The sequence below is a fragment of the Lepidochelys kempii genome, chromosome 2 (assembly GCF_965140285.1).
Source record: "Lepidochelys kempii isolate rLepKem1 chromosome 2, rLepKem1.hap1, whole genome shotgun sequence".
Classification (NCBI taxonomy): Eukaryota; Metazoa; Chordata; order Testudines; family Cheloniidae; genus Lepidochelys; species Lepidochelys kempii.
In genome coordinates, this window is record NC_136381.1 from 42,235,122 (window position 1) to 42,247,966 (window position 12,845).

The window sequence follows — 12,845 nt, forward strand, 5'->3', positions numbered from 1 at the left end:
AAGAGAGAAGTGTTTTTCTAACCTGTTTCAAGACAGACCTCAAATTACTGTAACGAGTAGGTTTTAAAAAATCAGCCAGAAGTGAGGAGGATTGTCTTGTGGTTAAGGCATTAGACTGGGAATCAGGATGTATAGTTTCAGTTCTGAGCTCTGCTATAGACTTTGTGTTCAGTCTTGGGTAAGTCATTATTTCTGTATCTAAATTCCTAATCTGTTAAACAGTGATAGCAGTAGTTCTCTACCTTACAGGGCTGTTCCAAAGAGATGTGCTAATATTCTCCAGGACTTCATAAATTTAAATGTCTCAATTGGCTTTTACCGCGATGTGGCTTTTACCGCTTCCCTTGAGTGACTACTACATAATTCAATAGATCTCACTATTAGGAAGCTTTTTGGTGATATTGCTACAGCAGCATCAATCCAAGGACCTTAACATACATTCCAGCTATTAATTGTGCTTCACCAGCTAGGGATCTGATATTATCTATATTTGATGGGGAAACTGAAGCAAAGATTGAGGGACTTGCCCAAGTTGCACTGTAAAGTCCCAGTCCTGCTAACACTTACACACATGCTTCGTTTTAAGCACATGATATTACCACTTGGATGCTTAAAGATAAGCATTCAAAAAAGCTTTTGCAGGATTAGCAGGAATCCAGGAAGTCCTGGCTGAGCTAGGGAAGGAATCGGTCCTTTGATTTTGTCACATTACAGCTAATTATGTTTCCTGGTAATCATAGTTGCCTCACAGAAGAAATGCCATAAACAAGTGAAAGCAACAACATAAGTAAAATCATATTCTGAAATTACTTTAATTTCTAGTTCTTGAGACCGATTGGGAAGGTACTGGAAATTGTAACAGTTTGTCAAGAAAATCTATTAACACTTCTCTTATTAATGGCTTCTAGTTTGGGAAGATACACCACCTTCATCTGCTTTGGAGGAGATCTCTGAAGAAGAAGCTGTGCAGATTGTAGCTGAGCCACCCCTTCCCCTTGGTTCTTTCACACTTCGAGATTATGTTGATCGTTCAGAAACTCTGAGCAAATTAGTGCTTTTGGGTAAGTGTAATGATGTTTAGGCAGAATATTTGTGCTTGGTGTGTTGAGTATTCCTTAGTTTATATTTTGATCTTACTGATTTAGCAGTAAACTTGCAAATCATAATTTTATAAGTGTAGCAATGCACAATCCAAGATAGAGGGGAGAGATGCAGGACAAGTGAACACAAGTAGAGTCTGTTTATGTGGTTTACCAGCAATGTATGTATATTTGGGACAGACTCTGTGTTCCTCAGCTGTTGATCTAGCTAGGAGCACTGAGAGGGCATCACCTGCAGCTCCTGGAGGTAAGGAACACCTTGCTGTACTCTAGTAGCCTCCATCCCTCTGGGCTCACTGAAGAAATGTTAACTGGCTGTGGAGAAGCTGCAACTTTTTCTCCTGGGTAGGAAGGAAAGTTACCATCATGCAGGGCCCTAGAAGTGAGAAGAATTAAAAGAGGCAGGGCGGGAGAAATGGGGAATATCCTGGCTCTCTCAAAAAATACCTTAAATTGAAAAAGAAGGATGCCTGAAGTCAAGGTGATCTTTTTCCTCCAACCGTCTTCAAGTGCAAGAAATGCATGGAATACAAAAATGACTTGTGGGAGGGGAGATGTCTACACTGTACCAGACAGTTGTAGATTTTAGTCCTCACTAATGTGCCATGTGCTAATGGTCTGTGTAGGCCCTGCTGCCACGAACTAAAATTTCTCTAGTGTGTATTCACGTAGTACTGTTTGAAATGGGACTACAACAAAGCACGCTAGGGAACTTTGTGTGTGGCAGCAGGGTCCATACAGGCCACTTAGTGCATGACACAGTAGCGCAGACAAAAAGTTATACACTCTAGTGTGGAATAAAGCCCAGAGAAAAGTAAATTGCTGGATTGTTGGGGCAAGTGGGTTTTGTATTAGAATTGCCTTTGGCTAACAGTCTAATAATGAGAGCTATTTGTGTTGGTAACCAAAGACACTTTGCAATAAAATTTTCCTCTCATTACTGTGCCCATATAAGAAAGAGTTGGGAGGTAACCACCTCCACGTACCTCTGAGCAAACAAAATGAGATCCCTGCACATTGCACAGTTCAGAATATGGTGTGAAATGCATCTTACTGTGCTTAACTTCTCTGATTGCAATACTGAAACCTGCTGTCTTTTTCTTCAAAGAATAAACTAAACTGTCTGAATTTTGCTACTAAAATTTGGGTTAGAAAGAATTTAGAGCTTGTTTTATCTCAGTTCTCTCCTGAATATACAAGCTATTGTGACCACAATATCTTGAGCAATCAAAATATTTTGGCTATATGCACAAAAGTTGTATTCAAGACTTCATACATGCAGTGCAGCATGTACTTATGTTTCTTATGAATCTCTTCCTCATAATTCATTTAACTAAGTATTCAACTAAAGTAGTGTCTGATTTATTTGCTGTAGGAGTTGATTTGTCCAAAGTGGAAAAACGTCCAAATGCAGGCCAACTCCTACTGAGACTGGATTTTGAAAAAGATATAAGAAAAAGACTTTTGTTTCTTAAGGATGTGGGTGTAGAAGATAATCAGCTGGGTCCATTCCTGACCCAAAATCCATACATTCTTGCTGTAGACATGGAGGCGCTAGAGACAAGGTAGGTCTTTCATGAAACATGCCCATGACCCAAATCCTATGCCTGCTAACTATAATCACATAAATCCAATCCCTTCTACCTCGATTTACCCATCTATAAAATAGGTAAATATTACAGTGGGATTTTGTTAGGTCTAACACGTAAATGCTTTAAAATCTCAAATGTGGGGCTGGTGCTTGGTGTGCAGGGCTCTAAGTGAAAATCCACAGAAAATGCCTCCCTCCTCATCTATAGCCACCCAATTTCTTTTCACCTGTGCTACAAACCTGTTGGTTGTCCCATGCCTTTCTGTGCCCCCACCATTCCCATCTCAGATTTCCTTCTGCCGCCCCACCTGGTTGTGGGATCGACACCTGCTGATGTCTGCCACCTCTACATGAACCAGGAAATAAGGCAGCGAGGAAGTGCAGCTTTCTAAACAGGTTGCAGAGAGATGCAGTTATAACTGGGTTTGTGCAGCAGGCTGCTGTTGCCAGAGTCAGTCCAGACTAAGGAGGGGAATCGGGATTGTGGGGGCTAGGTGTGCGGGCCCCTGGGAGTTGGAATCCTACAGTCACATAGATCTAAGTCTGCCACTGCTCAGAAAGGTAGAATAAAAATTCAAAAAAATTTATTAGACTGGGAACCCTACAACTGTGACAGTTAGGTAGGTGGGAACATGTGCTTGAAATTATTCTGAGAATGAAAAACTGCAGTTAAGTCACAACAAAATTCTTCTACCTGGCTATTTTGTGGGAGCGAGTCTGACTAGCAGAGGACAGAAAACAAATGAAGAAGCTGGAAAGGTTTGGGCTACTCGCACCTTTTCCAGGAGCCTGATTTGTATGTCATGCCCACCTGCTAAGATGGCTTACTCAATTCTCTAGACTGATATAGCTAAACCTAGCAGAATTGCAGTTTACGAGCTGCCTCTGGCCAGAGCTGCGTTGGGGAAAGCTGTGCCGGCAGCTCTGGGGAGCCTGGATCCCTCCACCCTCCCTGGGTGGAGGGCTCAGGCAGCACCCAGCCCATGTCCCTGCCCCCAGGTGCTCTGCGCAGGGCAGGTGGAGACACCCAGGCTCCCCGCAGTGCAACTCTCCCTGACCTGGCTCCGTCCGGGGTGGGGGTGGCTTGGAGCTGCAGCCTGGCCACAGTAAGAGCTGGGCTGGCTGCTGTGTGGAGCTGCGGTGGACCCTCCACCTTCCTGTAGTTGGGGGGAGGGCTTAGAGCAGCCCCGGGTTGTGTACCTGCCCGGCTGAGGGCAGGTGGAGGGTCTGAGACTCCCACACCCTCTGTTGACTGGGCTCCAGCGTGGGGGTGCCTTGGAGCCTCAGCCCAGCCATGGTAAGTAGAGCTCTGCAAATCTGCAGATGCAGATATCCATGGACAATTTTTGCAGATCGCAGATCAGATGCGGATACACATTTTTGTATCCATGCAGGGCTCTATTAATAGCCCTGCATGTTTTGCATGACAATGGCCCCGGTGGTAGATTTCTCAACTCCAAATTGATTACCAACTGATTGGTAGCAATCTGGTGTTGCAAGTTTCCACAGTGCGATAGCCACTCATTTCTCCACTGTCAATGCACCTCCCATTTTGGTCTCCCTGTGCTGGAAGGCTGGGGCAAGGTCTGCACACAGATCCAGGAATGTGGCCTTGTGCATTTGAAAGTTCTGCAGCCACTGCTTATTATCCCATGCCTTCATTATGACGTGATCCAACCAGACAGTGCTCGTTTCTCAGGGTATGTCTACACTACAAAATTAGGTCAAATTTATAGAAGTTGTTTTTTAGAAATCGTTTTTATATAGTCGATTGTGTGTGTCCCCACGCAAAATGCTCTAATTCCATTAAGTGCATTAACTCGGCGGAGTGCTTCCACAGTACCGAGGCTAGCGTCGACTTCTGGAGCGCTGCACTGTGGGTAGCTATCCCACAGTTCCCGCAGTCTCTGTTGCCCATTGGAATTCTGGGTTGAGATCCCAATGCCTGATGGGGCAAAAAACATTGTTGCAGGTGGTTCTGGGTACATGTCATCAGGCCCTCCCTCCCTCTGTGAAAGCAATGGCAGACAATCGTTTCGTGCCTTTTTTCCTGAGTTACCTGTGCAGATGCCATACCACGGCAAGCATGGAGCCCGCTCAGCTCACTGTCACCGTATGTCTCCTGGGTGCTGGCAGATGTGGTACTGCATTGCTACACAGCAGTAGCAACCCATTGCCTTGTGGCAGCAGACGGTGCAATAGGCCTGAAAACCATCCTCATTGTGTCCGAGATGCTCCTGGCTGCCTCGGTAAGGTCGGTCAGGAGCGCATGGGCAGACATGGGCGCAGGGAATAAATTAGGAGTGACTCAACAATGTCATTCTCTTTAGTCCTGCAGGCAGTCCTATTGCACCATCTTCTGCCAGGCAGGCAGGAAATAAGGAAGGCTAGCAGTCCTGTTGCACCATCTTCTGCCGAGCAGCCAGGAGATGTGGATGGCTTGGCGTCCTACTGCACCGTCTGCTGCCAGCCAAAGATGTAAAAGATAGATGGAGTGGATCAAAACAAGAAATAGACCAGATTTGTTTTGTATTCATTTGCTCCTCCCTCCCTCCTTCCCTCCGTGAAATCAACGGCCAACAATCGTTTTGGTGAGGTCTGTCGGGCACCTTGAAAACTATAATGGAGATTCAGTCCTGCCTGAAATACCAGAGGAAGAGAGAGCTTAGTGGGTTGAGTATTGGCCTGCTAAACCCAGGGTTTTGAGTTCAATCCTTGAGGGGGCCATTCTGTGTGACAGTTGTTTTTGTTTCTCCTTGATGTAAAGCCACCCCCTTTGTTAACCAGAGGTCCCTTCTCTGGCTTGGTTGGGTTGGGAGGGTATTTTAGTCAGGGTGATAAAAAGATCCTGGCTGTCGGGGAGAACGGGGTGCTGTAAGCCATGTAGTCAGTCACCCCTCACTCCGTCAGAGCAACGGCAGACAATCGTTCCGCGTCTTTTTTCTGTGCAGATGCCATACCATGGCAAGCATGGAGCCCGCTCAGATCACTTTGGCCATTAGGAGCACATTTAACACCACGTGCATTATCCAGCAGTATATGCAGCACCAGAACTGCCAAAGCAAAACCGGGCGAGTAGGTGCAGTCAGCGCAGTGATGAGAGTGATGAGGACATGGACACAGACTTCTCTCAAAGGACGGGCCCTGGCAATGCAGGGATCATGGTGCTAATGGGGCTGGTTCATGCAGTGGAACGCCGATTCTGGGCCTGGGAAACAAGCACAGACTAGTGGGACGGCATAGTGTTGCAGGTCTGGGACGATTCTCAGTGGCTCCGAAACTTTCGCATGTGTAAGGGCACTTTCATGGAACTTTGTGACTTGCTTTCCCCTGCCCTGAAGCGCATGAATACCAAGATGAGAGCAGCCCGCACAGTTGAGAAGCGAGTGGCGATAGTCCTGTGGAAGCTTGCAACGCCAGACAGCTACCGGTCAGTTGGTAATCAATTTGGAGTGGGTAAATCTACTGTGGGGGTTGCTGTGATGCAAGTAGCCAACGCAGTCATTGAGCTGCTGCTGTCAAAGCTAGTGAGTCAGGGAAATGTGCAGGTCATACTACATGGCTTTGCTGCAATGGGATTCCCTAACTGTGGAGGGGTTACAGACGGAACCCGTATCCCTATCTTGGCCTCGGACCACCAGGGCAGCCAGTACATAAACTGCAAGGGGTACTTTTCAATGGTGCTGCAAGCACTGGTGGATCACAAGGGACGCTTCACCAACATCAACGTGGGATGGCTGGGAAAGGTTCTTGACGCTTGCGTCTTCAGGAACTCTGGTCTGTTTAGATGGCTGCAGGAAGGGATTTACTTCCCAGACCAGAAAAATAACTGTTGGGGATGTTGAAATGCCTATAGTTATCCTTGGGGACCCAGCCTACCCCTTAATGCCCTGGCTCATGAAGCTGTACACAGGCACCCTGGACAGTAGTAAGGAGCTGTTCAACTATAGGCTGAGCAAGTGCAGAATGGTGGTAGAGTGTGCATTTGGATGTTTAAAGGGTCGCTGGCGCAGTGTACTGACTTGCTCAGACCTCAGCAAAACCAGTATTCCCATTGTTATTGCTGCTTGCTGTGTGCTCCACAATCTGTGTGAGAGTAAGGGGGAGACATTTATGGTGGGGTGGGAGGTTGAGGCAAATCCCCTGGCCACTGAATACGCGCAGCCAGACACCAGGGTGATTAGAAGAGCACAGCAGGAAGCGCTGCACATCAGAGAAGCTTTGAAAACCAGTTTCATGACTGGCCAGCCTACAGTGTAAAAGTTGTTTTTCTCCTTGATGAAAACCCTCTCCCTTGGTTGCCTCTAAATTCCCTGTAAGCCACCCGCCCTCCTCCCTTTGATCACAGCTTGCTTGCAAAGGAAATAAAATCACTATAGTTTAAAAACCATGTATTCTTTATTAATTTATTATAAAAATAGGGAGATAACTCACAAGGTAGCCTGGGTGGGGTGTGGGAGGAGGGGAGGAGAAGGCCACTTCAAAACTTCTGTTGCTTGGAATGTCTACTGGGGTGGAGTGGTGGGGTGCCCAGAGCCTCCCTCCTCCCCTCCCCCCCCGAACCCCCCATGTTCTTGGGCATCTGGGTGAGGAGGCTCTGGAACCTGGGGAGGAGGGAGGACGGTTAAACAGGGGCTGCAGCGGCAGTCTGTGATCCTGTTGCCGTTCCTGAACCTCCACCAGACTCCGGAGCATGTCTGTTTGATACCGCAGTAGCCCCAGTGTTGCATCCTGCCGCCTCTGATCTTTCTGCCGCCACCTCTCATCTCAATCATCCCTCCTGTCCTCACGTTCATTGGCCGCTTTCCTGTATTGTGTTACTGTGTCCCTCCACACATTCTGCTGAGCTCTGTCAGTGCCGGACGACTGCATGAGCTCAGAGAACATTTCATCGCACGTGTGTTTTTTTTGCTGCCTTATCTGAGATAGCCTTTGGGATGGAGGAGGGAGGCTTGAAACATTTGCAGCTGTGGGAGGAAAAAAAGGGAGTGAAGTATTTAAAAAGATACATTTTACAGAACAATGGCTATACTCTTTCACAGTGAACAACACTATTCACATTACATAACACGTGTGATTTTGGTACAAGGTCGCATTTTGCATCTTATATTGAGTGCCTGCGGCTTTGGTGTTAGAGGTCACACACGCAGTACCGGGCAAGAGAATTCGTCTTGTAGGCGGCTATGGTAAGCCTTAGTCTTTTGACTTCTGCAACCTTCATAACAGCAGTGCCCCTCCTTTCCCATACCAAGCAAAGCCCATTGAGTTGGCCATTTAGTGCTATAGTTTTCGTGTTAACGTGCAGCAGCAGAAACCAAACTAATCCCCCCCCACCATCCAATTCTCTGGGATGATCGCTTTACCCCTCCCCCGCACCGTGTGGCTGGTATCAGGAAAGATCCTGCTAGCCAAACGCGAACAGCTCAGTGCCAGTGCCCCCCCCCACACCCCTTGGCTAACTGTGGGGGGGATTTCTTTTTAGGCACAGGCAAACAGCCCAGTAGGAATGGACACCTCTGAATGTCCCCTGAATTAATTAAATTCCCCTTGTAACCAGGTTACCATGAACGATATCACTCTCCTGAGGATAACATAGAGAGATAAAGAACGGATGTTGCTTGAATGCCAGCAAACACCATACGCTGCCAGGCTTTGTCATGCAATGATACCAGACTACTTGCTACTAGCATGGCGTGGTAAAGTGTCCTACCATGGAGGATGGAATAAGGTTGCTCTCCCCAGAAACCTTCTGCAAAGGCTTTTAGAGTACCTCCAGGAGAGCTTCATGGAGATGTCCCTGGAGGACTTCCACTCCATCCCCAGACATGTTAACAGACTTTTCCAGTAGCTGTACTGGCCACAAATGCATCCCAAGTCCTCAGGGCAAATTAATCATTAAAAACCACTTGCTTTTAAAACATGTATTATATTTAAAAAGGTACACTCACCAGAGGTCCCTTCTCTGGCTTGGTTGGGTTGGGAGGGTATTTCAGTCAGGGTGATAAAAAGATCCTGGCTGTCGGGGAAAATGGGGTGCTGTGTGCTCTCCTCAAGCTCGTCCTCCTCCTCATCTTCCCCGTCTGCAAAATCCTCAGGCATGGTGGAGAGTACCCCATCATCGGAGTCCACGGACAGGGGTGGGGTAGTAGGGGCGGCCCCCTTAGAATTGCATGCAGCTCAGTGTAGAAGCAGCATGTCTGGGGCTCTGTCCCAGAGCATCCATTTGATTCTTTGGTTTTCTGGTACGCTTGTCTGAGCTCCTTAAGTTTCACGCGGCACCGTGTTGCGTCCCTGCTGTAGCCTCTGTCCATGGTGGCCTTGGGGATTTTTTTTTAAATGTTTTGGCATTTCGTCTTTTGGAATGTAGTTCTGATAGCACAGATTCATCTCCCCATACAGTGATCAGATCCAGTACCTCCTGTTTGGTCCATGCTGGAGCTCTTTTTCGATTCTGGGATTGCAAGGTTACCTGTGCTGATGAGCTCGCCTGGCCAAACAGGAAATGAGATTCAAAAGTTCCCGGGGCTTTTCCTGTATACCTGGCCAGTGCATCCGAGTTCAGAGTGCTGTCCAGAGTGGTCACAATGGTACACTGTGGGATAGTTCCTGGAGGCCAATACCGTCGAATTGCGTCCACACTAACCTTAATTCGAAACAGCGATGTCGATTTCTGCACTAATCCCTTTATGTCGACAAAAATGGCTTCGTTGTGTGGACGGGTGCAGGGTTAATTTGATTTAACGCTGCTAAATTCGACATAAACTCGTAGTGTAGACCAGGCCCTAAATACAGATGGACACAATATTGGTTACATCACTCTCTGGAATGTTTTATTGTTATGGATCCCATGTTGCCAGGAAACAAAACAAAAGTTTCAATAGATTTGGCATTTATGACTTGAGATAAACACTGTAAAAGTAAAAACATTCCATAATTCATAACAATTCTGACAGTTGCAAATCAGTGTCTGTAGTGCAGCTGCACCATATATGTTTATTTTGAAATACTGTTAATGGTGACTTGAATCTTTAACATGCTTTATACAACTGCTGATCTGACAGGGTTGCCAATTCTCACAGGATTATCGTGAGTCTTGTTCGTGTCTGCCTTAAAAGTCCCAGCTCTTAGTGTCAGGTGACCACATGAAAATGTCAGCTGTACTTTTTTAATTTTTTTTTTTGTTTAAAGTAAGTTTCTGGCTCTCATGGTTTTGTAGAAAAGCTTGAAACCATAAAACCTAATGACTCACCAAAGAGACAGCAAAGAAAAAGTACTCCACAATCCTTTGACTTACATTGTGAAATTTTAAAAACCATTGTGTGTGTTTTTTTTTTAGAATGTTTGGGATTGGCAATTCTGAGTATATGATATATTTAAACGGGTCTTGAACAATCCATTCATTAGGGGTAAATAGGAGACTTCCTCTGAAAATGAAGACCTCTGCCATCAGTTTCTGCAGAATTCTAGGTTTCATTGCAAGGAACAGAGTACAGTATCTAGCAAATTTGAGTGGAAGAAGTGCAGCAGAGCAAAATTGTGACAGGAAAATTGTTTCTTTTTAGAACCATATTGGAAACAAACTGACAAGAATTAGGTCAATTTCACTTTGTTACTTGGGTTGGGACCCCCAGGGTTCCACCCTGAAATTTCAGATGTAAACATCTAAAACTGTGAAATTGACTAATTTTAAAATTGACCGAAATAGACTGTGAATTTTGTAGGGCCCTACATATAGTATTTTAAATAGAACTCCATTTTCACTAATTTCAGGAGACGGAGAGGAAATAAACCTCTCTTAAACATAAAAATGTTACTCATAGACTTTAAGGTCAGAAGGGACCATCACGATGATGATCTAGTCTGACCTCCTGCACATTGCAGACCACAGAACCTCAACTACTCACTCCTATAATAGACCCCCTAACCTCTGGCTGAGTTACTGAAGTTTTCAAATAATGATTTAAAAACTTCAAGTTACAGAGACTCCACCATTTAAACTAGTTTAAACCTGCAAGTGACCCGTGTCCCATGCTGCAGAAGACGGTGACACCACTCAAGTCAGATTGGCAATGCTGCAGAAGAAGGTGAAAGCCCCCCTCCGCTCCAGGGTCTTTGCCAATCTGGTCATAGGGAAAATTCCTTCCCTACCCTAAATATGGCGATCAGTTCAATCTTTTTGAGCATATGGGCAAGACCCCCCAGCAAGACAGCTGGCAAAGAATTATCTGTAGTAACGCAGAGCCCTCCCCATCTAGTGTCCCATCACCAGATGATGGAGATATTTGCTACTCGCAGTTGCAGGTCAGCTGCATGCCATTGTAGGCAGTCTCATCATACCATCCCCCCATAAATATATCAAGCTCAGTCTTGAAGCCAGTTAGGTTTTTTGCCCCCATTGCTCCGCTTTGAAGGCTGTAGATAAACTCTTTCTGTGTCCTGGCAACCAGATGTTTTATAACTAAATCTTGGGGGCAGTAACCAAAAGTAGAGATCTGTTATAACAAAAATAACTTCTACAGATCTAAAAGTGTTTAACTTTTTTGTGGAGGGTTTCACCATACATGGCAATGTATGGTATTTCTACTTCTGTGATATTGGCATAATAGGACTGTGCAAGGGAGAATGGTATTGAGGTCCTTCTTAAGTTTGACCAAAGCAATGAAAATGTATTTCATTAAAATAAGCAGAAGGCAATGTATATTGTCATAGCCACGTGCCCTGATGTGCATTAGTGCGTTCTTAATCGGTGAGACAGGCTGCTACTTAAGCAGATAACTATTTTAACCTGTATTTTAAGTACAGCTGGAAAGAATTAAAATCTGTCTTCAGTATTGACATTTTGCTCTCTCATATTTTGCTTGTAGTTAATTGGAAGGGATGGTATTTTGTTTTTATGATAACTGCAGACTTCCCCCCCTAATTATTTCTGGCAGGGTTGTATGTTAATATTAAAACATCTGTAAAACATGTAAGATATCACTGAGGAATTTGAGCAACTAGATGAATAAATTGAGGCAATAAATGTTCATCACTGATTTTCTTGCTCTTTCCTAGAGTGGCTTACCTAAAATCAAAAAAATTTGGTAAGGAAGCAGTTGCACGGATGGTCTCGAGAGCTCCGTTTTTACTGTCTTTTTCAGTGGAAAGATTGGATAATAGATTGGGTTTCTTCCAAAAAGAACTTGGACTAAGTGTGCAAAAGGTAAATAATATACCCCTACATACTTATGTATTTTGTTAGTGAAAGTAGGCTAGACTTGAAATATAGGTGCCCACAGATAACCTCAAAATACTTAGTGTACGTGCAAGGTTATTGATTGTCACTCTCATGCTGTTGCCGAAAGACATGACTTTAACTCCCCCAGGTAGGTAGCATGAATCTTTAACACTAAGGATCCCAAAATACTGCCTCTGAAGGCAGTACATCTGTGAACAGTGTCAAATGTGTATACAGCTTTATCATCTGATGCAGCATCTGAGGATCGATCCTACTGCTAAAATAATAAATAAAACAAGAAAGACAACTGACTTCATCATTTTCTAAACGCTGCAATATAATGAGGGCCTTAAGTACATCATATAGTATACAAATACCATACTAGCATAAACTCGTAACACTGTACTTAGCCCAGAAACCTATTGGATGTACTCTGCATGGTTGCACAGGAGATCAGATTAGATGCACGGTTCCTTGCTTTATGGTCTTTAAGGCATTAGCAGTCCATTCAGTCTTCTGAAGCATGTAGGAGTTGAGTTAATTACTTCATTCAACAGCTACTCCTTAATTATCAGCCTCCAAAGGGTGTCCTCTGCTCTTTGGCTAGAAAGATAACTGGAATAGAGCCTTGAGAGTGGTGGGAAGGAGAAGAAAATCCAAATAGTACAAAACCATGATGATATGTGTCACACGTGTCTCTGATTGGTGGTTAAATTCTTATTTCAGTCTCATGATGATAGCGTAGAAAGAGGATATGCTGCTAAAAGTCTTTAGGAGACCATGGTGGAGAAATAAAAAGTGTACCAGGAGATAAAGTCCATACACCAGCACCTTAATGTCTCAAAACTGATTGGCTATCTCAACAAAAGAACAACTCTTAAGAACTGTCAAAGGATATGGAGTTCAAAATGCCTTTGTCTGTAGGCCTATTTTAATC

At 44.9% G+C, this 12,845-nt stretch overlaps 1 protein-coding gene across 4 annotated transcripts in view; it reads left to right on the top strand.

Annotated features, from left to right (window-relative positions):
- Positions 1-12,845, top strand: part of MTERF3 (mitochondrial transcription termination factor 3) — a 39,174-nt gene that overhangs the window by 7,176 nt on the left and 19,153 nt on the right. For all 4 annotated transcript variants that reach the window (XM_073330519.2, XM_073330520.2, XM_073330517.2 and 1 more), the window contains exons 3-5: positions 909-1,061; positions 2,476-2,665; positions 11,746-11,893. In XM_073330519.2, coding sequence (XP_073186620.1) covers positions 909-1,061; positions 2,476-2,665; positions 11,746-11,893 — 491 coding nt within the window. The remainder of the gene's footprint in view (positions 1-908; positions 1,062-2,475; positions 2,666-11,745; positions 11,894-12,845) is intronic.